At 51.7% G+C, this 27,014-nt stretch overlaps 6 protein-coding genes across 8 annotated transcripts; 2 read left to right on the top strand and 4 right to left on the bottom strand.

Moving 5' to 3' along the window:
- Positions 1-1,640: 1,640 nt before the first annotated feature.
- PV10_08261 (uncharacterized protein) lies at positions 1,641-6,122 on the top strand (the record flags this gene model as incomplete). Its single annotated transcript, XM_016373254.1, has 2 exons — positions 1,641-5,201; positions 5,253-6,122. 2 exons carry the CDS (start codon positions 1,641-1,643, stop codon positions 6,120-6,122), a joined length of 4,431 nt encoding a protein of 1,476 aa, XP_016220165.1.
- Positions 6,123-6,695: 573 nt separating this feature from the next.
- PV10_08262 (uncharacterized protein) lies at positions 6,696-9,131 on the bottom strand (the record flags this gene model as incomplete). The annotated part of the gene is made up of 1 exon (XM_016373255.1): positions 6,696-9,131. The coding sequence occupies one exon, from the start codon at positions 9,129-9,131 to the stop codon at positions 6,882-6,884; it is 2,250 nt and encodes a 749-aa protein (XP_016220166.1). The 3' UTR covers positions 6,696-6,881.
- A 657-nt stretch (positions 9,132-9,788) lies between these two features.
- Positions 9,789-11,897, bottom strand: PV10_08263. 3 transcript variants are annotated; one of them, XM_016373258.1, is made up of 4 exons: positions 11,673-11,897; positions 11,183-11,528; positions 10,848-11,124; positions 9,789-10,747 (listed from the first exon to the last, which is right to left on the bottom strand). In XM_016373258.1, exons 2-4 carry the CDS (start codon positions 11,397-11,399, stop codon positions 9,856-9,858), a joined length of 1,386 nt encoding a protein of 461 aa, XP_016220169.1. In that variant the 5' UTR covers positions 11,400-11,528; positions 11,673-11,897; the 3' UTR covers positions 9,789-9,855. The 3 variants fall into 3 exon arrangements, with proteins under 3 accessions (XP_016220169.1, XP_016220168.1, XP_016220167.1); XM_016373257.1 differs by having other exon boundaries at positions 11,617-11,897; XM_016373256.1 differs by having other exon boundaries at positions 11,183-11,897.
- Positions 11,898-16,750: 4,853 nt separating this feature from the next.
- Positions 16,751-17,902, bottom strand: PV10_08264 (uncharacterized protein; the record flags this gene model as incomplete). The annotated part of the gene is made up of 1 exon (XM_016373259.1): positions 16,751-17,902. The coding sequence occupies one exon, from the start codon at positions 17,900-17,902 to the stop codon at positions 16,751-16,753; it is 1,152 nt and encodes a 383-aa protein (XP_016220170.1).
- Positions 17,903-18,659: 757 nt separating this feature from the next.
- On the bottom strand, positions 18,660-22,980 carry PV10_08265 (uncharacterized protein). Its single transcript, XM_016373260.1, has 2 exons — positions 22,662-22,980; positions 18,660-22,592 (listed from the first exon to the last, which is right to left on the bottom strand). Exons 1-2 carry the CDS (start codon positions 22,737-22,739, stop codon positions 20,262-20,264), a joined length of 2,409 nt encoding a protein of 802 aa, XP_016220171.1. The 5' UTR covers positions 22,740-22,980; the 3' UTR covers positions 18,660-20,261.
- A 1,498-nt stretch (positions 22,981-24,478) lies between these two features.
- On the top strand, positions 24,479-26,515 carry PV10_08266 (uncharacterized protein; the record flags this gene model as incomplete). Its single annotated transcript, XM_016373261.1, has 1 exon — positions 24,479-26,515. The coding sequence occupies one exon, from the start codon at positions 24,479-24,481 to the stop codon at positions 26,513-26,515; it is 2,037 nt and encodes a 678-aa protein (XP_016220172.1).
- Between the last annotated feature and the right edge of the window lie 499 nt (positions 26,516-27,014).

The following is a 27,014-nucleotide window of genomic DNA, read 5'->3' on the forward strand; positions in this document are numbered from 1 at the left end:
CCAGGAGCACGGGTACTTGTTGGACGGAGAGAGACATGCTGGGCAATGTGGTTTAATCCAGCAGTGGAAGAAGACGTCAAGGTCATCCCCGGGAGCTATGGTCGAGGTGTTGACTGCTTGGAGGTAGGCCGAGATCTGGGGAGGAAGATCAGAGGGAATGTGATCCATGCTGTATCAGTCAGACGATCAACAATAAATTCGCAGTTTGATGAGGTGGGAATGGAGGTTGCTGGATCAGGAGCAGTTGTGAAATCATGCAGTGCAAGGAACAAGAGTAGCGGTTGTATGATGAACAACACTTTGAGGATGATAGTGTATCTGGTCTCAGATACCCGTACTGGATAGGTCTGGTGCTCTGCTTTGTCTCCTTGAGACTATCAGCGACGATGTCGACGGCAGAGAGATCAAGAGACATCAAATCAAGTAGCGAAGCGAAGTCAGGAAAGACAAGACCCACGTGACGTATCACACGTGACTAATACGCCAAGGCCATTCCAACGACATACCTTCAAATCCCAGCAATACGATGAAACTTGTTCCATTCTTTCAGTCCTATTATACTTCATCATGAATGATTCCATGTTCTGGACACGATTATGAGTCCATACTCAGTCGCAGGACCCTCTCAGAGATGGTCATCGACCTGTGCAAGGCGACAAGATGGAGGATTCCAGGAACGCGTCCAGGCACGCGTTACAGGCGACAACAACGCTGTTTGCCCTCGAGATTACTTTACATCGTCCCTTCACTACATGAATGAGAGCGCGAAGTGGTGAGAAGGTTACCACATTACTGTCGAGCAGACACCTCACGCAAATTCTGGGTAAAATGCACTGTCGGAGTTTCCAGACCCCGGTTTGCATTGACTTTGTTTCGGGAGATGATCTGGATCAAGCAAACAGACTGGATCAGACATAAAGTCTGCTTCTGCCAATGTAAGCAAAATGCAAGAGAAATCAATTCTGCCAGTGTCCCCGTCCCTGGATGCAAGTGAAGTGTCCCTGGTTCGGAATCGTCTTCACTGTTCAGACTCGAGTTGACTCACCAGCATCATGGAGTCTTCACTCGGTATATAAAAATAAATCAGATCGTTACGACAAGGGGGAAGCATGAATGGGATGCCAGGACCTCGGTGGGTGACGTGAAGGGAGAATCCCAGCCTGCTGGATGGAGGTCAGTCATAATTCCACTCTGTCACTTCACTTCGAGACGCTTCAGTCGCGTCACGAAAACAATACTACTATTCACTGTCTCAATAATCGAGTCACTTCACTTATTACACGTCTCTCTTTACTTCACTGCCACACCCCAGATCTGCCTCTCGTCCTGCCTATTTATTCTTCTACCCGTCCTTCCACTCTTCCTCCCATTTTCTTCCCACTCACACACAGCTTTCAACCCACAAGATCTCAAGGACTCTGACTGTCAAAGAGACTCATCATCATCATCGTCTTCTTCTTCTTCTTCTTCTTCTTCTTCTTCCAATCATCATACCCACAATCCCTATCATCTTCATCTTCATCTTCTCCCTCATCAAATTCTTCTCGCTCTCCAGAGGATCTCACAGGTCTCACAGATCTCTACCAATCCACCTTCAACCTTTTCCTTTTTCTCCCTAACCTCTCATAACCGATATCACAATGGCGTGGGGAATCAACCACGTCATCACCTTGGTGAGCGCCATTGCTCACCTCATCACCAACGCCCCTTGGGCTGTTCGTGATGCCTCCTCGTGGCTCATTCAGAGCCTCATGCCCCCTGCCTACCAGAGGTCGCTGCCAGCGACATCCTCCTCCGCCACAACCTTTGCCACGGCAGTTCTCTCTGCCTTCTCCAGCTCAACGACATCTCTGGTACCAACTGCGTCTTCGGTCCTTCGCCCCTTTGTCACAACCGTAACGGCAACAACCACGTCAACGGTTACTACAACCACGACCATAGGCTTCTCCACGTTCAGTCCTTCGTCGACTCCCGGTTTCTTCGACTCAAACAACATGCGGATGCCTCCATCTGAGATAGTTCGTCTTCAAGTTCAACCTGGTTTGGCATACAATGGCCACATACTCTCTCAGTTGGAAATCTTCATCATTGTTGCGTCGTTCATGGCCCTGCTGCGTGTTCTCCTATATCTTCGCGAGCGCATCGCACCGTCGTCCTCACAAGAACAACAGCAGGAACAAGGACAAGGACAACAAGGGCTCGAAGAACAACAGTCCGAGATGTTTACGGCTCCAGTCAATTGCAGGTTCCCCACGCTTCCTTTGCCTCCTGTTGAGGAGAGTCGTTTGTGGCTTGACAGGTACTTCATCACGTGCGGACAATTTTTCGACAGATCAAGCTGGACCGCCTCGTCTTCGACTTGCGTGACTTGGATCTGTTGGCTCTTCGGGTTCCCGCTTTCTGTCATCTTTCGGCTCTTCATTATGATCGTCTACGTTTCTTACCTGACCATCGCACTCAGCGCAGGCGTCGCCATTCTTCATATCGAGCAGTTTCATGCAAACGCCCCCCCTGCCGAACTCTTGCTAGACATCTTGTTTGGCACGGTAGTCGACCCGCGCCAAGTGTTTGAAGAATCCAAATGGCCAAAGACCAGACTGGCACTTGCAGTTCTGCGCAGACAATATCCGCAGTCCGATCTCCTCGACACCCGCTCCCAGCAAAACCGCTTCGAGGTCCCTTACTCCCCTGAAAGCAGCGTGCAGGGAACTGCCGCCGGTGCTCCTTCCTCCAGAGAGCTGGAACTTGTTCAACAGCTCGAATTGGCCGATGAGAGAGCCCGTGAGTCTTTGCGTGAGTCCACCTGCCAACTGGAGTCAAAAGGCAAACAGATCGACAGACTCCAGGGCCAACTCAACGAGCTCCGCCACCAACTCCACCGTGAAATGCAAGACGGTGAAACAGAAAGACTTGCTGTTGTTTCGGTGCGCTCTCAGCTAGCAGAAGCTGAAAAGGCCACCAAAAAGGAACGACTCGGCAGAAAACTTGCCGAAGAAAAGCATGCTGCCGCTCAACAGAAGCAGTCTGAGTTGGAGGAGTCATTCCGTCTTTCCCTTTCGGCTGCACAGCAGCAACCCCAGGATGATCTGAAGGCCATCAAGGCCATGCTCGATGAGGCCAACGCAAGAGCCGAGCAGGTCTCTTCTGCCGCCTTCGCAATGCAGCAAGAGCTTGCTGCCAAATCCACAGAGCTAGAGCAACTCAAGGCTCTAGCTTCGACAGCGACCACCTCCCAGCAAGCCCTCACCGCCAGAGGTGAGGAGATCGAAATTATCAAGAGGATGGCGCAGAAAGAGATCTCAGCCAAATCCAAGGAGATCGAAAAGGTCAAGAGCCAGGCACAAGAAGAAGTCCTGGCCAGCAAAAAGGAGGTCGAAGAAACCACGGCCAAAGCCGCCAAAGTGGTGACTCTCCAAAAGGCCAAGATCGCCAAGTTGGAGGAATCCTTGCAAAAGGCCAAGGACCAAAATTTGACTGCGCTCCTGGCCCAGGAGAAGGCAGAGGTCGCCCGCCTGATGGCCTTGGGCACAAAGGTGCAGGAGGAGCGCGACCAAGCCCGGTCGGCGGTGGAGGCGCGGGAAGAGAGGCTCAAGAAGCTGGAACTTGAGCTCGAAAACCTCAAGGCCGCGGACAGAGCCCGCGCCCAGCTGGCCTCAACGGTGGCCAAGAAGGCTCCTGGCCTGGAGGCAAGCAGGTGGGCAACGCCCCAGAGCGCTGCTGACCAGATACGAGATACCAAAATGGATCTCGACGGTGAAGACGCTGACACAAAGTCAGCTGGGCTATTCGGGGCGACCCCGATTGGGTTGTTTGGGGCAAAGATTCAGCCCTTTCAACCAGGCTCGGGGTTTACTGTCTTTGACAGCAAACCTCAGACCAAACAACAAAGCCAGTTTTCGGGCTTTGGGAGCCAACAGCAGGGCAGCCAACAACAGGCTAGCCAATCAAGCCCATTTACAGGCTTCGGGAGCCAGCAGCAGGGTAGCCAGCCCTCTGCTATCGGCAACAACGGCTTTGGGAGCGTCTCTTCGTTTGGAAGGACTGGTTTTGGCAGCAACCAGCCTTCCGCCCTTGAAAATTCCGGGTTTGGTGGCATTCCAAAGAGCCACCAGACTTCAGGGTTTGGGAACGTGGGCTTTGGCAACGCCCAACAAAACAGCGGAGCGGTGGTCATTCCCGGTCTCACCTTGCTGGATCAGAGCCAGCAACAAGGTCAGGTTCATTCTCCTGACCATAACATGACGGATCAGGATGCTCCAGCGGCTCAGCCCGCTCCCTCAATCTTCGACATGTTCCGAGGGTCAAACAATCAAGGCCCTCCTAAACAACCGGCATCAACCCAAGATGCCTTCAGACCGGCCACTCTGCAGCCGTTTCAACATACCTTGACCCTGGAAGGCTTTGGGTCAAACCAGAACAATGCCCAGTCTTCGGGCACCAGCTTTATGAGCCCACCAGCCGTTACAGGCTTTTCAGTGGTCGATGACACGGCCACTCCGAGGTATGGGCGGGCCGGCGCGATGTCCTGGTACCAGGCCTATACAGCCCGTACGGTGAATGACCGGGCTGTTGAAGAAAAGACGCAAAAGGCATGGGATGAAGGAAGGCAAGCTCCTCGGGCTTCCGCGGCTGATCTGGAGCGGAGGGCTGTTCGAGCGTTGCCTCCACCAAAGACTGGGTTAGTTGTGATGCCCACTCCAGAGACTCCAACTAACCAAGTCATAGGTCAAGGGCACCTCGAAACGGCGTCCAGTCATTCACCATGCTATGATCAACCTGATCATAGCCCGAAGATTGCTTCAACTGGACTGCAAAAACCCCCAAAACCACAGAGCGCTCCTACGGCCACCGAAACACCATCCACATCAGTTCCGCTTTCAACCCTCAAAGATGAAAGCGGAAATGTCATCAGCCCGGCGTTCGTCCCCAATGCCACTTCTTTCAAGACCTCGCCAAAACACAGAAAGCCGGTGCCTCCGAGTGTCGCTGCCACCCTAGACACTCCGATCAATCTAAACAGGCCATCACCACCATACAGACCTTCGACTTCTTCTTCTGCGGGATACGCCCAGCTACAATCGGCCCAGATCCCTTCTTCGAGATATCATCCGGGAGCTTTCAAGATGAAGCCGTCGCCGTTGGCTCAAGTCATCAACACCCAAGCTTCAAAGCCAAGACCTGCTTCAAGGTTGTCAAACGAGGTTCGCATTTCGGATATGATTGGAAATGACTCTGGGGATGAGTCTGACTAGCAATCAGATGATGAAACCCCGTCGGAGAGTGATGACGATTATGAAAGCGACCAGGTCTCAACAACAAGCGCCCAGGAACAGGATACGGAGTTTGAAAACCCAACAACTCCACCGAAGCGAGTATCTCCAGCATCGAGCACGGCGACCTCCCAAGAAGGTTCTAATTCCGATGATGACAATGATGATGACAATAATGCAGTGTTCGAAGACATTGATCTCAGCCTCGACAACATTCCCAGCACTCTCACGGAGGTGTTGTCCCTGGAGCCAATTTCTCCCGAGCGTCCACACGACCTCACCAAGAACGAGGCCTCCTCTAGCGAAACCAAACCCGAGACTGAGACTGAGACTGGCAACGACAAGAACAACAGCAAGAACTCGAAGGCTCATGGTCATCAACGACAACACAGCAAGACCAGACCCGCTCCTTCCGAGGCATCATCTCCTGTTTCCAACAAACGCACATGTCAAGCCAGTTCTCCGTCTTCCGACTCTCCGGAGTCACCACAATCGGACGCATCGCCACAAAAGAGACACGCAGGCCAGTTCCGGCCCATGGTAACCGATCCGAAAATCGACGCCACGTCATACAAAGGGAGAGACTGGGCATATATCCACCACATGGCATTCCTTGATGATCCGGAGGAATTCGACGGCGAAGGTCCATTTCCACACTCGAAGGATTTGGAAACTCAGTTACCTCGGACCATTTACGGGTGTCGAGATCTCAAATGTGTCAGGAAAGTAGTGGCGCATGATTGTGTCTTGACTTTGGCTAGAAGGTTGGGCAAGGAACAGGAAGAGGAGAAGGAGAAGGGGTCGCTGGGTACACAAACTCGTGCGGAGGCTACGGAGGTCATTGATTTGTGAGGCGGGGGTTTTGTTCATGGTCAAGAAGAGAGGGAGGAGTAGCTGTCATTTCAAAGAGGCAGTTTGCTCGCTCGTGGACAAATACACACACCCACGGGGCAAGGACTTGGAAAATGGATTTGGGGACATGAATGCAGGAAATGGGGTTCGAAAAGGGGACATGCGGACCAAAAGCGCAACGTTGTCATACTACACCGAGACGAGGATTAGGCCTGTGACCCTGTCCTCGTTTGGGATCGATTGGAAGTCAAGAAAGTGGAAAGGCAAAAGAGAAAGAAAGGATTGAATCCAAAGGAATAGTTGAGTCAGAGGATTATCAGAGGGTGGGCAAGGCATGCCTCCGCATACCAAAGAGACAGAGACGGAGCTTGAGACTGAAAAGGGGTGTTGGAAAGTCAGTCGTTCTCAAATGTCCTAACCACGCATGCATACAGACATAGGATCGACCCAAATGGGAGAAACCATCCAAACTTCATACGTGCTGAAACGTGTAGTTTTGTTTGTGAAATCATCTTTGTGCTCCAAGTCAAGCATCGCCTGTAGACATGTATCCACTTTGTACTCGTTACTCGGGTATCATTAGTGGACCAACACGATTGATAACGTCATTGAGAACACTGTATTATTGGATTACTTTGCCCATATACACTGATTGCAGATATAGAGTGACCAGCCACATACGGCCTCGAGTCGCAAACAGTAGACCACCACCAATCTATCTGTCATCATTCCAAAGCCAGCCAAAATTGCCCTCGCCAATCACGCGAGACTGGCATCTCTGGTGACGGCAAGAAAAGTCAGGCTCCAAAGTTGACGAACATTACTTTCGGTCCCGGAACTGACGCCTGGAGGAGGTGGTAAGGCGCCGAGCGGAGTGGTGGTGTAAGTGGCTGTGTCATTGTCATACGTCCAGCTCCAGACTTCGCTTTGTAACTGTGCGGCATTGGCGTCAATTGAATCCCACAGTGCGTTGTAGGCTCGACGGACATTAGGCTCCACGGTCTCGTCGTCACACCAGGCGGGTGTACGAGTGCTATTGTCAGGCACCACATATCTCGTCGTATTGCACCGCGCGAGCTGCCGTTCAAGACCTTTGGCCATCATGGCTAGCTGGAACGACCACACTACTGTTCCGTGGTAAGCAGAGTTAGTGAAGTTCTCCATTAATACGTCTGAACCCGAAAGTGCTGGATTGGCCACCACCATGCTCTGCGGGGTCAACAATCCTGCCGGGAATGGCCGCACCAGACTATCCGCAGTGGCATTGATGAACCGCGTTTCTTGGGCTTCTGCCTCGGGCGTCGATGATGATGCGTTGAGGAAGAACAGTCGAAATGCTGTGTCACTGTGCAAAACGTCGACCGAGTCAAGATCGTCATATCCTTGGAGAGCAATTGCGTAGGTGGTGATATTGCCATCTTCCGGTAAGGATGAGTCGTTAGTAGGTCCGTTGTAAAAGGTTGAGGAGTTGACGAAGCTGTCCAGACGGTCTCGAGCATCATCTGCCGTGATGTTTACTTCAAAAAACCTTAATGTTTCTTCCTCCCAGATTTGAGCATTGGTGTCCGCCAGTGTTGCCCAGTTGCTGGTGTTGACTCGGGTGTCATTGGCATAAACGCCTTCTGTGCGGGCGAGTAGGGCGATTGCACGTAATGCCGCAGGAACCAAAGCCGTGTTGACATCAAAGGGGATTCGACCACCTCCAAGACCATAAGTTGAGTCTCGCCACTGGCCAACGATCTCGTCAGGCTTGAGATGGATCAGATTATTTTCTGTCTGGTTGCGAGCAAAGGGGGCTGTAATGTTCATTATTTTCTCGGCATTTATCAGCGTCAAGTTGCCGTATGTCAGCCCGTCGTTATCAGGGTCAAAGGTTCCAGCATCCCGGCTCATGAGAGGCTCGATTCGGTCAGGACTGTGATTGAAGTATTGCTGCATCAAGATGGGAAGGAAGAAATCCGTATCGATCATTGGATACGTGAACCCAGGATCTGTGCTGGTAATGTTTTCCTCTCGATTGAGAAATGTAGCATAGTCTCCAATAGTTTCCTCATGGCACACGGAGCCGTCGGTGCGATTGATGCGTTCAAGGACAGCCCCAATGACGGCTTCAGTTGCAGAGCCATTTCCCTGGCTAAGAACAGGCTCCAAAAGCAAGGCACTGATCATGCTGTCTCGACCAAAGTATGTAAGGAACCTCCATGCTCCGGCCAGAAGTTTTTCAGAATATGATAAGAATGACAAAGATGTTGTTTGGTCAGGTTGCTGGTCAATAAGACTTGCGGATGCTTCATTCAAGACCTCGTCTGGCGATAACTGAGTCAATTGGGGATAGTTGAAGCTGGCGGAAAAGGAATAGAAACCAGCCCCGAAATCGATGGTTTTATTTTCCGCATCGATGGAGATATTTGTTTGGGTATTACCGAAAGGGACAATGGTGAAGGTGGAGGTGGTGACATTGTCAAGCCAGAGTCTTGAATACGAGGCGCCCGTTCTCTCGTATCTTGTCAGGTTAATGGCATCTTGTATGACATCTTGTAGAAGGCTTGGCCCCTCTGTGAAATCTCGAATTGTTCTGATGCTCCCCAGAATTGGAATGGTGAGAGTGGCGGAGCTGTTGAAGAGCAACACGCCTTCAACACCAACCACGGGGTAATCTGAACTATTCGACGCATTTCGGAACACAGGGGAGAGGGGATTTCCGAGGGTGGAGTTGACGAGTGTCATGGACAATGAGCCATTTCGACCATTGGAGGGTTGAAAAAAGGTACAGATGCCACTGTTTCCCGCAGGCCAGGCGACAACCAGCCTTGGGCCAATTATGGAGAGATTGGACTCCGGGAGAGGACTGGTGACGACGACTTGGGTGTCACTGTTGCAATCCGAGTAGAAGAAGTTCTCGTAGGGCGGGTCGCTGAGATGCTGGGTGACCGCAGGACAGCTGTCTTGAGCAGCGACAAAGACAGTTTGAAGCCATAGTGCACAGAGAGCAACGACAAGAGCCAACATGATGAGTAACAGACGTTTCAAAGCTGGGGAATCATGCAACAAGCACATACAGCAAAAGAGAGTAACTCACATGTGAAACTGCGTGGTACCGCAGGCATTTAACAAAAACCGGCTTCTCACTGGCCAGCAACAGCTGTGAACCAAGCTTCGGAAAAAGTTGACCATAATGTGCCCGAGTTTGGTAGAGCTAGTTGAGTTTGGCAATGACATCAACCAGAAGCTTTTGCCGGAGAAATATGATGTGGTGGCACGGATGGTGCAAGGTTTCAATGGAGGGTGTAGAGGGCGCAGAAGTGACATGGGGGGAGACGATCTCGTGATCTCGTGATCTGGATCAGCGGGGTGGGAGGCAGGAGCATGATTGGCATTTGATAGGGAAAGAGCGAGGGGCAAGGGACGACCATGACCTCGGCTGTGTCTTGTCAAAGATTGGCGACGCATTAGCCAAGTTGGCTTAAAGTGGCGAGTGTGGAGTGCGGAGTACGGAGTACGGAGTTCGGAGTATGTACCAAGTACTGGGACTGTGGGAAGGTGCAGGGTCGAAGCTTTGTATGCTTGTATCACGTGATACGAAATTTTGTCACGTGAATTGAGGCTGCGGTTGCACATGATTTGGAAATCTTACTCCCTTGAGTTACAGAGGCTTGGAAAAGATAATCAGTGAGGGAATCTTTTACAATTTGATTAACATGGTATCTTCTGACGGCACCAAGACCACCACCATTTATAGTCGGGACTGCAGTCTGTCCGGAGTATCACCCAGCGCATACTCGGACTTGTGGTCTTTACTCCTGACCTTCTCAGCATCCGCTCTGGTCAAGGGTCTAATCTCAACTGCAGGATTATATCCCAGACCACTCGACTTGGCAATCTCAGCATCACTGACGGAGACGTCGGTATTCTTCTTGCCATCGGCACGTTTATATACGGTCACGACGACGGCACCACCCAGGCCCAAGTTGTGCTGCAACGCCGCGTCGACGTTCTTGACCAAACGTCCATTGTTGGCCCAGCCTCGAAGTTGCCATGTCAACTCACAGCATTGGGCAAGGCCTGTAGCGCCCAAGGGGTGACCCTTGGAAATGAGTCCACCAGAGGGGTTGATGACCACCTGGCCACCATAGGTGATGTCTCCCTTACGGACCATCTCATGGGCCTTGCCGACGTCACAGAAGCCGAGAGCTTCTAGCGTAATCAACTCGTTGGCACTAAAGCAGTCGTGCATCTCGCAGACCTTGATATCTCGGGGACTAACCCCGGCTTCGGCCAATGCGGCTGCCCCGGCCGACTTAGCCATTTGATATCCGACCAAGTCCATGGCGCTCTTCGAGTATAAAGCTGGCGAGTCAGTTTGAATGCTCTGTCCTGCCATCAGGACCGCTTTTGACTTGAGATGAGGTCGGGCATCGAGGAACGCCTGTGAGACAATAATGGCAGAACCGGCACCGTCCGAGGTAGGGCTGCACTGCAGCTTGGTGACTGGGTAGTGGATCATAGGTGATTTTTCAATCTGTTCCAGGGTGTACACATCGTTGAACTGCGCATAAGGATTTCGCGAGGAGTGCTCGTGAGAGATTCGTCCAATCTCAGCGAAATCACGTGCCTCGGCTCCATACCTGCAGGAATAGAAAGTTAGTAAGTCCTGATTTTCTCTGGCCTGCTTGCTTGCGGACTTTTGTGTAGTGGATCCAAGGAGGATGGACAATTGCGACTTACTTTTCCATATATTCTCTGCCTGCGTTGGCAAAGAATTGGGCATTCCGGGGGGACTCGTGCTTTCCATAGGTCTCCTCCATCATTTGGGTGCTCAAGCCCATGGGGCTCGGCCGATCGTTCCAGACGGACTTGATGCTACCAGGGTTCATTGTCTCGAAGCCAATGACCATCGCACAGTCGATGACACCACCTCTGACCAGGGTGCGAGCGAGCTGGAGGCCTGTTGAACCTGTGGCGCAGGCATTGTTGGTATTATAAATGGGGATGTTGGTCATGCCTAGGTTGAATAATGTTAGTCAACCGCCTTGTCATCACAGGGGGCCACCTTCTATTACCGAATTGATAGAAGATTCTCTGTCCAGAAGTAGTGTCGCCGTAGCAGTAGCAGGCAACACCGGTCTCAACATCATCATAGGTAATGCCAGCATCAAGAAGGGCCTTTGCTCCGGCCTCGAAGCCGAGTTCGGTGTATGGACGAAGACGGCGAGGCTTGATGAACTTGGTCATGCCCACGCCAATCACGTAGGCGTTGGTCTGGTTTTTGGGTGCCATGTCTGCGGTAGATGTTCGAGTTGAGTGGCAAGGGAGTAAAGTATTGTCGAGGTTCAGATTCCTTCAAAGTCGTCGTAGCCTGAGTAGGAATCAACAGTCGATAGAGAGATTTTAGGTGGGCTGACAGCACTACACACAGAAGACAATGTCAGAAAAGTTCATCCATGGCACCACTCTGCAATATAAGCAACCATCAACCTCAACTCCCCGCACTCACTCAAGGATCAGGGTGAGGCGGAGAAACAACAGATGCCGAGTCACCGAGGCACCGACCTAGATTACCATGTAATTGCTCGGCTGTCCCAGACACGCTCTCAGTTAGATCGACTCGTTGTTGATTGGCTAGGAGGGTACGCGGGCCATGCACAACTCCGAGGTCTTGGACATGGGAGCCGTCTGCCGTCTTCTCCGGCACCGAATCGTGAATAGAGTACACACGGCAGCGTCGATGGCGATGGTGGCAGTAGTCGACCGCAACTTATGCCTGACCAAATGATATGGTGGTCGTATACGGCGTGTCGCCTGCGCTCAGTTGCATGAGAATAACAAGTGACTGACAATATGGTGTCTATGCTCCGACCCCGCTTTTGCTAGGGTCAAGTGTAATCCCTCGTCGCGCCCATCGATGCAGAGACCGAAGACTTGATTGCCCTGGACGAGGCTCTTGATCCTTATCCTTTAGCTCTACAATAACCATCAATGTCCGCAGCTGGGTCATGACGTGATACAGTGAGCTGCAGTAAAATGATGTATTAAAGCATCGCATCCTATATGTGGCTATATCTATACCTCATGTCCCAACCAGCATTCACGAATCGTTATATATACAAGGGTATATCAGGTCTTGCAAAGACTGTTAGTACAGGGGGGGCGCCTTTGTAACTCCAAATTCGAAAAACAGACAACCTGCTGTGCCGGTAACTTGAACAAACTCCTTCTGTGGGCCGCCCATATTTCTCCCGTTCGAATGCCCACGAAGTCAGGTATAAGACATGCCAAGGTTGGCAAGAAAGCCGAATAAAACGTCAAACGAGCTGGTTCTAGATAAGGCCCCAAGATGCCCAGTGTACTATGGTTCCACTGATGGATAGCGATCAGCACAAACATGTAAGAAGATCATTGAACTTGAAATCGCACAATGCTGTGTCAATCGTCGAGAACTAGCATCATCAGGAAGTAGGTTAAAAGCCGACATCGATGTTAAGTTCATGACTTTGGACGGACACCGGCTTTGTTGGTGCTGACCAGTCAAAGCATTGCTGCAGTAGCCCACATGACTTGCGGAAAACACCGTAGCACTCCAGTCACTGATGTAAATAGCCAGGGTGAAAATAGTTGTCGTAGTAAGGATGGTTCGGAGGGGCCAAATCATGATTGTCGTGCGACTCGATGTGAATCTCTGGGCCTCTACACTGGACCACATCTGCTAGAACCGTCTCTGGACGGGGGCTAAATGAAGCTCCATGCGGCTCTTGGATAGTGGGTATGCCCATGTCGAGGCTGTCCCTGGATGCTGCCTCCCCAGGGGAGGCACTTGTTGATACTCTTGTCAAAGAAGAATTGTCCTCAGAAGAAGTCTTTCGGCCATGCTTCCGACTCATATGTGCGCGGAATTGTCCTCGGCGGACATAGCCTTTGCGATAACCCGCCAATGCACAGACATCACACAAGAATCTCCAGCCGTCCGGAGCAGTATTGCCGGCAAAGGAGTCTATGTCGTTGTGAGTTGAGTCCGTCCGATGAGTCAACTGGATGTCTCTTGGGTGGAGGTGGTAGGATGATGAGGTGGACGAAGTCAAAGGGAATGCTCTTCCTTGTGAGGATGAGCCGGATCCTCCAGGGTCAAGATGTTGGCTTGCTATCCTATTGCTCACACGGCGCAGAACCTCGATAGTATGGGGCGATCTGGGCTGCCAGATGGAGCTATTTCGAAGGTCCGAGATGATTTGGAAGATGTCCTGTGGTGGCACTTGGGTGATGTTCGTGTAGTAAGTGTAAGCGAATGGTTTGGAACGCATGAAGGTGAAAGAATTCCACGTGTTGTTATCGAGGCTCAGACTGTCGTGAATTAAGTTTGCATTGGCGCTGAAATTGGCGTTCTCAAACAGCCTAGCGAGGAGTTGCTCGGTTCCTTGATCTAATGGGCCTGGAACCGAAAGACTGCTAGGATAGGCAGCGGGAATGTGGCAGTAGGACGCCATTGTGATTCCAGTAATGGACCCTGTCAGTGGCTGACAACTAGCCTAGTCTCCAAGCTAGCGAGATGAATGAGATGGGGATTGGATATGTGCAGGCGTGAGTGCACAGTGGTTGTCAGCTTTGCGGGGCCTCAGAATATGGGAGACCCTGAAGGTGAAGTGGTCTCAAACAACGAGAAGGGACTGGCAGAGAAGTCTTGGACGCGCAAGGGAAAGCCGTGTACCAGAGCAGCTAAGGAGTGTCGAGAATATGGAACCTAGGTAGATCGATCAGAAGAATAGGAATGGAAAGTTCAAGAGCAGGAAGTCAAGATATGTATACGTGGAGAAGGGGTGGGAGAATGAGAAATGAACGGGAGAAATGAGCGATATGAGATGCATCGGACTTGTGTAGATGGCTTTCAAAAGTATCCAGCATACATCAACACAGTGTAGAAATTGTCGAAACTGGACGACTAGCACCCAAGCCCCAGATCCGACGACCGTGTGGACCGGCCATAACATGTCGTAGCATCATTTCTATGAGAATCTCAGCCTTATTGTTGATAAGGTGCCTCATGCCCGAGCGGTGAGGGTCACGGGGCTGGTGTCTGCAGTAAACCTCGCCACAGGATCGAGTAAGGACTCAGGACTGACGACACCAAGTAGCGATTGGCGCGCAGGACATCGTAGGGGAGGCGGTGAGACGCGACTCAAACCGCATTCATGGGGTTTGTCAGGCTGTTGAGGTTAGTTAGGCCGATGAGGCTTTCATCCCAGCTAGTGGGAAAATAGATCACCTCGGCACAGCGGCGAGTTCTCGATGAACAGTGCATCATGCATGTCAACCGCTACGCCGCTCATCAGTAGTAGTATGTTAATACAAACATTCTCCGCTGAGGTGCGAGATAGGCTGTCAAACACCGAGGTGTGGATGGATTAGATAACGGTGGTGGCAAACCACGACAAGCATAGCTTGAGGTTTCTGGGCCATTTTTTTCAATTCAAGGGTTGTCCTGGGAATTTCCTCTTGGCGGATCCTTTTACACGCCCAGGTCACAATATCCCTATGCGTCGTGTGGAGGCGGAGACTGTGCCTTTGTTGTTTGGACATCTGAATCTGGGAATCAAACGTGGAAGGATGGAGGATGGAGGGGGGTTCTGAATGGTGTGTGGACCGTGGTGTGGTGAACAGAGGACGCCAGAAGAGAAAAATGGATTAGCCACGGTGGCCGATATGCATGTCTGCCTAGTTGCGGCACTGCGTTGGCAGTTGCGACTGGACTTTGCGAATTGTATCCTTCCTTCCTTCCACAAATCTGTGTACGTGTTACGCGTTGCAGAGACGAGGAAGGAACGGGAATTACCGAAAGGGGGAAGGAACAAATAAGGCTGCTACCGATGCATGCTGCCTGGTTCGCATCCTACTTAGTACTATCCTTTCAAGTTTTACAAACCTCGCATCTACCAATCATGCCAAAAAACACCTCCCACCCCTAGCCACACAACCTCAGGCACAACCTCATACCATGACCTCGTTGTTGGGTATCAACCCAAGTTGGCGCGGTTGGGTACAAAGGCCAACCAGAATGATGAGGCTTCGACGCATGGCATGCGCCTCAATACCTCGACCCATGTCGTACATGCGAACCTCTGAAATCCATGCATCTTCTGAGATCAACGCACCACTCTTCTGGGATTCCTTAGATGCATGCTGCAACGCAAAAGATGCACGCCTGGATGACCCCTCCGATTTCATCATCCGGTTTGGCAATCCACAATTCCTACTCGTCCACAGGTACCAAGTAAGTACCTCTCAACCACCGAGTCTGCACCCAGAAAGTTGGCACCTCCTAACTATCGAGTTCGCAGGTCGACATGGCCAGAAGACGTGGGGACAATCGCCAACAGACCAAGGGCGAGCTGCTTCACAATGAAAACCAGCCACCCACGGTCCTCACTGACATGAACACCCCCCCCACTCCAAACACTGCCGGGCAAAGTGCGTCTACGCCCGCCCCCCGTTGTCAGGTTTGGACCATTTTCTTGTCAATCATCATGCATTCACAATAAACACTCATGTATTGCTTGACGCATGTATTGTGTGTTTCAGAGTACGCGAGGCTCTAGAGGCTTTCCATGATTGGGATACGGGTCTCACGACCTTTGCCAAGGTTCTCGACACACCCTCTTCAAGAAGAACAACACATACAAAGATGCGATGGTCTTCGTCCTCGCCCCCATCCCATGAACAGCCCAAGAGACAACCCAAGAGGGAAGTTCAACAACACATCAATGCCCACGCAGTCCAGCCCATGCCGATGACTACAACGTCGCCACGCTCTCACGCCCTGCAAAGCGATCAGTTATCAATATGAGGCGGCCTTCGCCTACCCTCACCGCTTCTTCGACACCTGGTCACCCAGCGATACTCCCATTGTTTTCGTCGCACTTTCCAATATCCTTCAACTCTTTCACAAAGTTCCAAGTCTCAATCATGACGAGAGCACGTCGCCCAGATTTCATGTCAACTGTCAACCTCTGTTTGACCTTGCGAAATACAACTCATGGATGCCACTTGATGTCAATGATCAAAGAGTCGCACGGAACAAGTGATGTGGAATCATCCTGCGACCATCAGAGGCAGATATTTGCGCCCTCTCCCTTTTCCCGGCCGCCGATGCCTAATCTACATGTTCCTCTATCATGCTCGTCCCTCGGATTACCGAGTCCTCGCCGGGATATTACCCAAACAGAAGCCCAACGAGCCGGCATCCTCGAATGAGCAACACCAAAGCCGCAGTCTTGATTTCACACTATCATTTTCGCGCAAAACTTGCTCGATATGAGACAAGGTCAATTGGAGCATGTAATGATACACACCGCACTACCGCTTTCGACATAAGCCACGCGCATGACTGTCCTCCACTGTCGTCAGCGACAGAGCTCCAGCCTCTGTTCACTGATTGCAATCTCAGATCCCCTTCCGCAGACTGATATCTTGGTCATAGTTTATACCGGCAATTCGTCCGCTTAATGCTTGAAGTGTCTACTTAGTACGATTGACGCGAGCATACGTTCCTACACCTCTTCGGGGCCGTTCCCTCAAGTGTCAGCCACACATTACCTTACACATTCCTCGTATACCCAAGTCGCAGATTCTATGCAAATGCATCATTTCCCTCCAAGAAGAGATGCCTGAAACATACCGAAAGTCCAGCTTTCGCTCCAGCTCCCACCATTTGTGTGCGAGAAATCTTTTCCTTTTCCCTTCTCCATCTCCATTTCGACCTCGAAACCCTGCGCGCTCAACGACTCGGATTTTGTCCGCCACGGATCATTGCCTGACATGTCGTCGCAGGAGAATGAAGAAGCGCTCTCGTGGTTTTCGGTCCCGCTGCTACCGTAACACCCGCTTGAGCTAGGTTCGCGGTTCACTGGTTGATACCCGTCGTCTTGCTCTTTGGTCCATGTCATTTCCCTCGAGGCGCTCAAGTCATGAGTCTGGAGGATCAGGTCGTCGACACTGTCAACGGCCTCGGTCGCCTCGGTCACCGAGTCCTGCAGAGATGTCTCTGGGTCATGGCGAGGGTGATCTCTGTGATGCTTGAGCATGTGGTTGATGTAATTGCCTACGTTCCGGAATCCCTTCTTGGCGCAGCCGGCTACGGGACAGACATAGACTTGGCCCGGCGGCGCTTTGCCCTTCTTGTGTGTCCATGGACTGAGCGAATGACTTGGGCTGCTCCTGTCAACGATGGATGGTGTCATCGAATGAGTCGAAGTCTGCGTCTGGGGGGAGAGTTCGGCCGCGAATGCGGGTCGATGAACACCGCTTCCATGGCACGATTGACGACAATTCTGCAAAAGGACTTGATCTCCGAATCCAAAGGTGGGGATGAGGCCGCCGTTCGAGGAGGTGAGTGATTGCGAACGCGAATGCATCTCCCTGATGGGCATCAGGAACGAGATGTGAGAGTCAAATACCCTGACTAAGTCGGTTTGCACGCGTTCAAAGTACGCGTCCTCGCGGACCTGGACGACCGAGTGCCACAAAGTATCCGGCACAATGTCCCAGAGATTCCAATGATAGCGCATGATGTTGTACGTCGTTTGCGACTCTCGCAGCTTCTGCACTGCACGCCAGTGCTCGGCCGGGAGTCGCAGGTAAGCGTAGACGGCGTAGCAGAAGCGTGACAGGTCCTCACACCTCAAGATAGGACGAAGAATGTCTATCAGCCGGTTGTTGTTGCTGCCGCTGATGGGGCTGATGCAGTCGACATTATCGTTCAACTCTGTGCCATCGACGGTGACGACATTGAGCATGACCGGCGTTCTATAATCCAGTTGAGGCTCAACCATCCAATCCTGATGATCCATCACAACGAGCACACTTGATGACGAAGAGGCCTGTTTTGAAGAGATGATTATCCACCCGCCTCCCCCGCTGACAACCGTGCAGGGTAATCTGTAGGTCGTAGGTGACGTAGTTCAACCACTGTGCGTGTAATGGTTGTATAGTGTGTTGTTCAGACTGGGGTGGACGCGTGAAGGTAAGGGAGAGAGAGTGAGGACCTGAATACCAGTTCGCGTCCGTGAGTCAGTTAGGCTGCGAGAGAGGACACAGCTAGTCCAAAAGGCGACCAAAACCAAGTAGGCCACAGCCCAATAAACCAATGAATGAGTCGAGGGGGCCTGATCAAAACAGGCTGTTTGTATGCCTGATGGAAGCCCCAATGTAGCCAAAACGACAGCCTGGTGGAAGACAATATACAAGAAAGTGTATAAAAAAAATGGATCTCTAGCGCCAGTGTGCGAGGAATGTCGTGCAGAAAACTTTGCCTGGATCAATATTCTGCTTTGTCTTTGGTAGGAAAAAAGAGAATGGAAATGGAAATGGAAATGGAAATGGAAATGGAGTGAATGTCAGGATAGAGGAGAACCGGCCCCAGAAAGACAACCTGGCGAGATGGAGACGGGGAATGATGAAATGGAATGGGACGGGACGATGATCAATTTGATAGAGGAACAGAAACAAGGGGCATTGGGTAAGAAGTATAGTCGAAAGAGATCGAGTCATTATTATTAGCCATGGTCGATTTTGTCGCACCTGGGTACAAATATCATCGTCTCAGTGCTGAAACAACAGCTGCTTGACAACATGAAGATTCTGCCTTGCAGTCTCTAAGATCGATCTCAGGTCCAGCCTTGGAGAGTTGATGGCGGTCGGGAGGGCTGGACAGGTGAAGGATCTGGTTTCAGGGTGGACAAAGCCACTCATAATCACCACCACCTTCACCGTTAAGACGAAAGTCCAACCTAGATTTGGCCTCCCTTTGATAGGAAGGATGTAGTCGGTTGAAGCAAGCGTAAGCTTTGAGAACCTAGCAATCTTTCAAAAGAAGGCGCCAATCCCCTGGTACACTTGTCGTCTCAAGCCATCAAAAGCACGAGTGCCTAGCTCGCCTATCGATAACTGTCGGCTACCATGAACTACTCCGTAGGTAGAGATGAGCCGTGGTCGTCTATACTTGCCTCTGCACAGGCCTTAGCCCACAAACGGGGGCATTGATTCCCCATCAAGTAAGCACGTTAAGGTACCGAAGCTAAAGGGAGAGGCCGACATTGGTAGGGTCAATGTCCAGCCCCTCGGCCCTTTGAGGCTGTGCCTTGTACTTCAATGCCCGCGGGGTCGGGTGGACCGATCTTTCACACCCTCGCCTAAACGACAGGTTCAGGCATCACAAAGACAACCGAGTTGGACCCAAATCCGAACCTCAGCTTCATTAAATCTCAACCATGGTGTAGCCAGTAATGGACAGCTACTCGTCAGGAATGATGTGACTTGTTTCGTTGACGAGCCACGAAGACAAAATCAGGATGGGGCCGTGCTATTTTCGAGCAGGACTGTGATGGTTCTGTGGCTTTTGGAATTATCAGTGATCTCTGAGCAATATCGAGAGATCGAGTCTCTAAGTCGGCAGATTCTCGACTCTTGTCGCCAAGATATACAGCAGGATTGTTGGCTGATGCACATATGGTGTACGCAGCCAGCATCTATAGAGACGTAAATCACGTATCAATCTTGCGTCATGCACTTGTCGACCAGGCGCACCGCCATCTCAAAAGGACGACAATCGGGCATCCGTGACCCCCTGACCCCTGGTGCCTTTGAGCATTCCAGCCTCCAGGACAGCCGTTACGCGTGGCTGACCATCTAAGGTTCTATTCTCGGGGTTTGAGGCAGCCACAACTCGGGTCTCAATCCGAGTGCTGGCTGGGCATGTGGTATGCTCGTCACAGCCCTAACTGATTGGTCGGCAGAGAGCAATGGACCGAAAGCTTCTGATGCACGAGCGACTTGGTAGATTGAGGTGTGGTTAAAGTCACGAGAGGGCTCGCGTAATGGAACGTCCAACTTCTCAGACTTTTTGGTCTCGAGGTTGAACTGGGACTTTAGTTGGTCGAGAAACTCATACGCCTCGAGCTAGGATCTAGCAACTCTTCGAAGACTTCCTGCGCGAAACCTCTCCTATTATATCCGACATCACATACCTGCCAGGGGTTGGTATTCAGGCACAAATGTTTATCTCGGGCTTTGCTAATGGCGACGTATCCCCTGTCATGATTGCAAGAAGGATTTTGCGAGCATGATGAGATTACCTCGTACTCATGGTGCTCGTACTCATGGCAAGCCTGCAGTGTAAAAGGTGGTCGCATCACTGACAAGGCCAGAAATATCAGGAAGTTGGCTTTGCTCAAGTGACGCCATCAACTCCATCTGTTGCTGCTCACTCAGAGTCTGCATTTGGTTCGGGGTCGGAAAGGTCTGTTGCATATAGCGTGAGTACTCATGGCCAAAAGGAGCCAGGTAGGGTAAGTCATCATAGTTCATATCAGGTGAGCCGGTGATCCCAGGGATGATGCCGGGCATCAAAGGGGCAGCTGTCCACGCGGCAGACCCCTGTGTCGTGGTCGGCAGAAGTCCACTAGCGTTGCCAGGGTTGAACACCGGGAGGCTGTAGTGCAGGGCCTGTGATTGGATGTTGAGCTGTGGTACTGAAGTGGTCACTGACGTCTCCATGTATGCACCTGGAGCAGCTTGAGGAGCAGGTTGATGTTGGAGTGATGGATTCAGAGTATCATTGCCATATGGCCTGGTGACGTGCTCCACGTACATGTTTGCAGCATTTTTGAATGTGTGATTCGCATAGGCGCTATGGACTGACTGCGTCGACTGTGGTGATTGAGGGCCAAAGATGGAGGTATTGGCCGTACTTGCGGGACTGCTGGCAAACTGAGAGGCAGATGAGCTTGCATCTTGTGTATTGGTGGTTGAAACATAGTCGGACTTGGGAGACTCGGCGAGCTTATCCGTCTCATACGCCTTGAGACATCCGCGGACGAGATTGTCGTATAGCTGCTGAGCAGACCTCACTCCAGGCCAACGATCCGCACATAGGTCAATCGCCTTCAAGGCGTCTCGCACGTGTAGGTGAACCTCGTCCAGGGGATGTTGTTGTCGAATGGCAGGATATGATAGAGACCATAGAACAGTGTTGAGGGCCATGAAAATGGCTTGGGTGAAGATCCAGGTGATGTCGATCAACCGGGCTTCCACTTGTCGCTTCTGCATCTGGATGTTGAAGACTGCAGCGGCATAGCACTTTTGCGCAGCATCGATCGAAGGGGTGGGAATTTGAGGCGATGGGCGGTACATGAAGACAATCATGGTATTTTTCCGGCCGATAAACCAGGTTTCGCTCAGCCCACTTCCCTCGTCATTCTTGGGGCAATCACGCACCCAGGCGTCAATTTTCTGGAGCATATCGTGAAACCATGGATCAGTATCACGCACGGGGGTATCCCGCTTCTTGAGATAAAGTGTTCTTCGAATTTCCGCCTGCAAGAGTCTCATCTTGAAGAAGTGGATCGAGATACATTTCTTCATGATGGGGTGATGCCCTGGGAGCAGGCCTTCCGGGGTGATGAAACGGTCATCGCAGAGTTCAAAGAACTGGACATTGATGTTGTCAACGGTCACACCAAAGGCGCTGGGTCTGCCGAGGCTGTGAGCAAGACCGTATTCCATTGAAGTGATGCACCAGAAGAGTCGGCGTCTCATGTCAATTTCGAGTGGGTTTGGACGGACACCAGACGGGGGGTTCAAAATCGTGTTCTCTTCACAAAGGCCCAGTTCCTGGCAAAGTTTGGAGGCGATGCCAACGACCCAATATGCGGCTGTACGAGTCGGGGTCAACAGAGAGTACTGAGCAATCAGAGCAAAACACTGCAGAGTCGAGAGGTTGTGCTTTTGAACGGCACCAGTGAGGAATGGCAAGGCTGCGAGATAGTAGCTATCGGCCAGGCCAGCATATTGGGTGTCGAGTTTTTGCATACTGATGGCAATGACCATGCGAAGCTGGAAGTTCAAGGTGGGATCATCGGATCCCTCATAGACGGCATGGAGATCTTGGCGGAAGGAAGGTTCATGGAGTAGAGGGAGCATGTACTGGGCCTTGACCATGTATATCTCAATCAGGCGGTCCATAAGCTGGGGATTTGGTAGATCCGGGGCGGCAACTGAGCTGATAAGCGGGTACACTTTTGAGGTTGGCTTGTCGCTCTCAGCGTCGAACTTTTGCTTGATCTCCTCGGCGGCGTGGTGTGGAACGACATCTTTAATAGTTCTCCGGGCAGAGTTCTGTTTTGCAAACTCCATGACGAAGCGAGTGATGGCGATGCCACTTGACGGGCCGAGGAATCGAGGCTGGTCATGTTCGCGAAACTTGACTAGGCCAGCGCTCCTGGCCATGGACTCCGGGTCTGGCTGAAAATCCTCCTCTTGTTGTAGGGCCTTGAGCTCATTATGGAGGCGTCGCACGGTATCCTGCAAAGAGGTGATGTACGTGCGGGGGATAGTTCTATTCTTCGCAGAGTCATAGTACTCGCAATGAGCATTGCTGCGGTCACATGGTTCGCATCTGGGCAGAGCGGCGTCGCATCGGGTTTTCCTCTGAGAACAAGCATGTCAATAGACGTCTTTGAGTTGGGACCGCAGACAAGTGTTAATTGGGGAACGTACCTGTCGACAACGAACGCAGGCTGTCACAGTGTGGTGAACACGGTCGCGCGAGGGTGTGGTGTCAGGCGAGTCAGCCATCGTGGCATTGTCTAAGTCGGGGGCTGAGGGAGAAGCCTCAGTCCAGGCTCAGTCAAGGAAGAGGATCGAAGAGGGGCATGGCTCATTATGTATCAAGTGTAGATGGAGAGCGATAGTTGATAGGTAGACGATGGACGATGGACAAAGGATGGAGTTGCCGAGATGGTCATTGACAACGCTTGACCTGATAAAAGTGAGAGACTGGTGGTCACTAGTCACGGTGGTGGTGGTGGTGGTGGTGGTGGTGGACGGATGGACGGACTTTTGAACACGAATGGGTTTCTTAGGTGCCTATGACATTTGACGAGGGAAAGAGCGATGGTAGTGGAGAATGGTGGAAAGCGCTTGCCATAGTTTGGTCCACAAGACTGACTTGAGAGTTTGGAGAAAGAGCGGCGGCTAAGGCTGGGCAGGCGGCACCTGGGACTTCTGACACTTCTGGATAACAGCGAAGAATCTTCTTAGCAGCTATAGTCAGCCCAGCAGGGGAGACTCTGACATGCAGGCATTGGTGCATTGTGGCATCTTAAACATTTCCTGAGTATGCGTAAGGATTCGGAGAAGATGTCATGGCTGTCCAACCAAATAAACAACCTGTCGTTCTCGAATTTCAGCAAGTCTGCCCCACGAGTCATTGTGTCCTAGCCTGAAGATCCGGAAGTCAAGGGGCATGACAGGCTGGACAGACTATTGGTTGAGTACAGAGCCTTGCCTGGGAGGCCGTGTGCCCTTGCCCAGCTCAAAGGACCCAGTAAGGGCCCCGTGGGCTTGGAAAGGGGTTCCAGGGTTCACAAGCAGGACCCTCCCACGCCTGGAACCACCCAACCAGAAGCCTGAAGCGCCTAAGGCACCAGAGCTGAATGCCTTACTAAGAAGGCACCTCGATTCACCGACTCGAAGAACGTCGACTGAGGTGGCCCAATGACGATTGAATTACGAGGCCTGGGCGACCTCTTTCAAATCCTACTGATCCAGAGCTGTTCTAATATCCGTCTCTGACGATAGATGTGCAAGAAATGTTTGACCAAAAATGTTAAGAGACGTCGTCAATCATGGTGGAAGAAAAACGACAGTGGGTAAGTGGTTCCTCTACTTGCCTAGCCTTCAACTGATGGCCCCTAAAATGATGTGATCCAGTTAGTTACCCCTCAACGCCCCCGGCAGACCGTTTGGCCCGAGAAACCCTAACGCCACCCATTCAGGCCCCTCGAATTTCGGGCCTACGCCAGCGCCAGGCACTGACATTGGTAGCAGACTCCTGTGGAAAAAGGAAGAAGCTTTGTTGGCATCCAAGCGACACATGCGCCTACGAGACTGTGTTCCCCGGGCCAGGCCATTGACATGCAGGCATTACGGAGTACACTTACTCGTCCTTCCAATCAGCACTGTGCCCTCCCAGCACCGTACCACCGAAAGTTGAGACACTTGAGTCGAGATACGAGATAACGTTGAACCATCCCACCATCCCACCATCCCACCAACACCAACACCAACTCGTACTCACCTCTGCTTACACTCAAGCACGATTCACTTGAATCAAGAGTCTATATTCGGATCCAGGGAATTGGATCAAGAGCAGGCTACAGTCATCTACCATCGAGCAACTCAACTTGTTGGCCATTTACAACATCTCTCCGTCCAACTCCATGTTCTTCGCACTTTCAGCTTTGTCTGGAACTTAGCCCCTCGAGCTACGGGGATAACGTCATACACACATACTGCTCAACTCGATTCTCTTCATGACGAAACCCGAATCCATTGAGTCGTTGCTGTCGCCATCATTGCGTGTCTCGCGTCCAGTGGCCGCATGTGCAAGATGTCGCTCCGCCAAGATCAAGTGCGACGGCAAACTTCCAGCTTGTTCTGCATGTGAAAGGTCTGGAAAGGGTACAAGTTGTTCAAGTGCCAATGATGAGTTCGCCCGGGGCAAAGAACGCAGTTATGTCGCAGCCCTTGAAGCAGCTGCGCAGAGGCTGCAGAGGAAGGTCGACCAAGCGAAGATGCAAGCAGCTTCTGGTCATCCCAGTCAACCGTCGCAGCTTTTGCAACGCCCTGTTCAGCCTCGAAGGATCAGCGGTGCTCGCCGGAGAGAGGCTACAGACGTCGATGAGTTGGTTAGTGATTTTGGCTTCCTGACCGTCAACGCCACCTCTAGAGACTTCCACGGCTTCACTGCAACCATGTCTTTTGCAAAGCTGCTCCTGACTGCGGCGCTCAAACAAGAACTGCCCCGAATGGAATCTGGTGGTCTTCCTCCACGATACGCCATTACCCCTATGGTCAACCACTATCTTGAAAACATATACCCGCTCTTCCCCTTCTTCTCCGAAACCGACCTCATGGCGAGCCTATCACGCATCTACCAGGAGCCGTCAATTGCCGTCTCGGCGGAACCCATAGATGTCTGGAATATTCGTCTCATCTTGGCAATATCATATGCCTCGACTTCCCAGCGCAAAGGCGACGACAATGATCGCATGGCCATCCAGCACGTGACGGCTGCACGCAGCCTTGCCAGCTATGTTCTGCACCCCGGCTCCATAGCTGGTGTGCAAGCACTTTTGTTGCTGGTGCAATATTCTCTCGTGGACCCGGCCCATTTTGACAGCTGGTATTTGATTGGAATGGCCTCACGACTGGTGGTGGATCTTGGGCTTCATTGTGAACCACCACCTGAGACGCGCATGAGCAGATTGGAGACGGACTTGCGGCGGAGGATATTTTACTGTGCTTACGCATTCGACCGATTGATCAGCATGGCTTTGGATAGGGCATTCTCTTTCTCTGATGATTCTGCTGCCGAGGTGAATTTCCCTCAATCTGCCTCAGAGACAGGTTCGGCATCATCGCAGCTGTTCCTCCGCTCCACCAAGCCTTCGCTATATTTGTTCGACATTCGTAGGGTCCAGTCTACCTTCTATCAGACGACCAGGTGGTCCTCTCGATCGCAGTGGCCGCTCGCCACCGCAGCCACGTACGCAAGCTCAGTATCCAACGACATCCATGCATGGTATGCCACCATTCCGACCGATCTGTCACCAAAGCACATTGTTTTGTTCAACCTAGAACGACTGTATTGCCAGATTCTGGTGGTGTCACCCAATCAACGAGTGCCCGCCAGTAGCATGACCGACCTAAATCGAGAGCTCGTGTTTGAGTACTCGGCCCAATTTGCAGACCAGCTCGAACCAGTCACTCAGGATGTCAGCTGGCATGCATACCTGACGTACGCCGATATCTGTCGTGCGCAGTACGTGGGCCAGAAGTTTCTCGAGGTGCTATGGTCAGATTTTGATCGATTGCTCAAGACGACACATGCAATCTGCGATCAGTCGACCTCAACAGGCCCATTGGACAATGTACACCGAGCGACCGAGTGCCTGGGAAAGATCATCCGAATCCTTGACTTTGCTAATGTCCGATGGGGATTGCCACAAATGCGAAAGCAATTCGAGAAGGAGTCTGCCGTCTTGTTCTCTCGGTTGAAGAGCCGTCAGGTGGAATTTGCTCCAGCGCAGGCCACAGCCTCTGTCTCCCCTCCCACTGCGTCCAACCAAGGGGCAAGGTCGGGGCCTCTGGAGTATTACCCAGGTCCTGGTCAGTATGGATTTGAGGAGGTCCCATTTGCGCAGGTGCCTAGCCCACCTTTTGCTACCAGTGTTGGCGGGTCTGGAAGTGGGAACATGCCACCTGAAGATTATTCGCAAGGATATAACTATCCGCCTACATCGTTACCCAGAAGAAAGTACGAGTTTTACGGAGGGCCAAAGAGGTAGTTTCCCACCCTCCACCAGTCATTAGCCAAAGTCAGATGATGGGCAATGGATGCAAGGCATAGGTCGAGGGTTGACAGATGATAGCGCCACTATCTCAGACCTGTGTAGCGTTCAAATGTTCCAGTCGAGAAAAGGTCAGGCGCAGAGCACACGTGTATATGCGGGTTGCCTTGATTGGTGCTGTGGAGAAATCGCCAATCCTTCTTTTAAGGTGCTCACATGCAAAGTGGAGGATCGCCTGTCCACCCCACGATTACGATCACGGGTTCCAAACAGGTGCGAATTTTGATGGCCCCTGGAACATTTAAAATTCCATCCGCAGTCTGGCAATAAGACAATCCGAGATGCTCTTTGACGAACTGACAACTGCTCAAACACCAAAGTCGAGTTGTCTTGGGCTTCAATCATCCCACGGCCCAATCCATTCTGTCCTATAAGCTTCCATATTACTCCGGAAATGGAGCCCCGTTCTAAGTAAGTAGGAGGGTGAATGACGTCG

The sequence above is a fragment of the Exophiala mesophila genome (genome assembly GCF_000836275.1).
Source record: "Exophiala mesophila strain CBS 40295 unplaced genomic scaffold supercont1.6, whole genome shotgun sequence".
Lineage (NCBI taxonomy): Eukaryota > Fungi > Ascomycota > Eurotiomycetes > Chaetothyriales > Herpotrichiellaceae > Exophiala > Exophiala mesophila.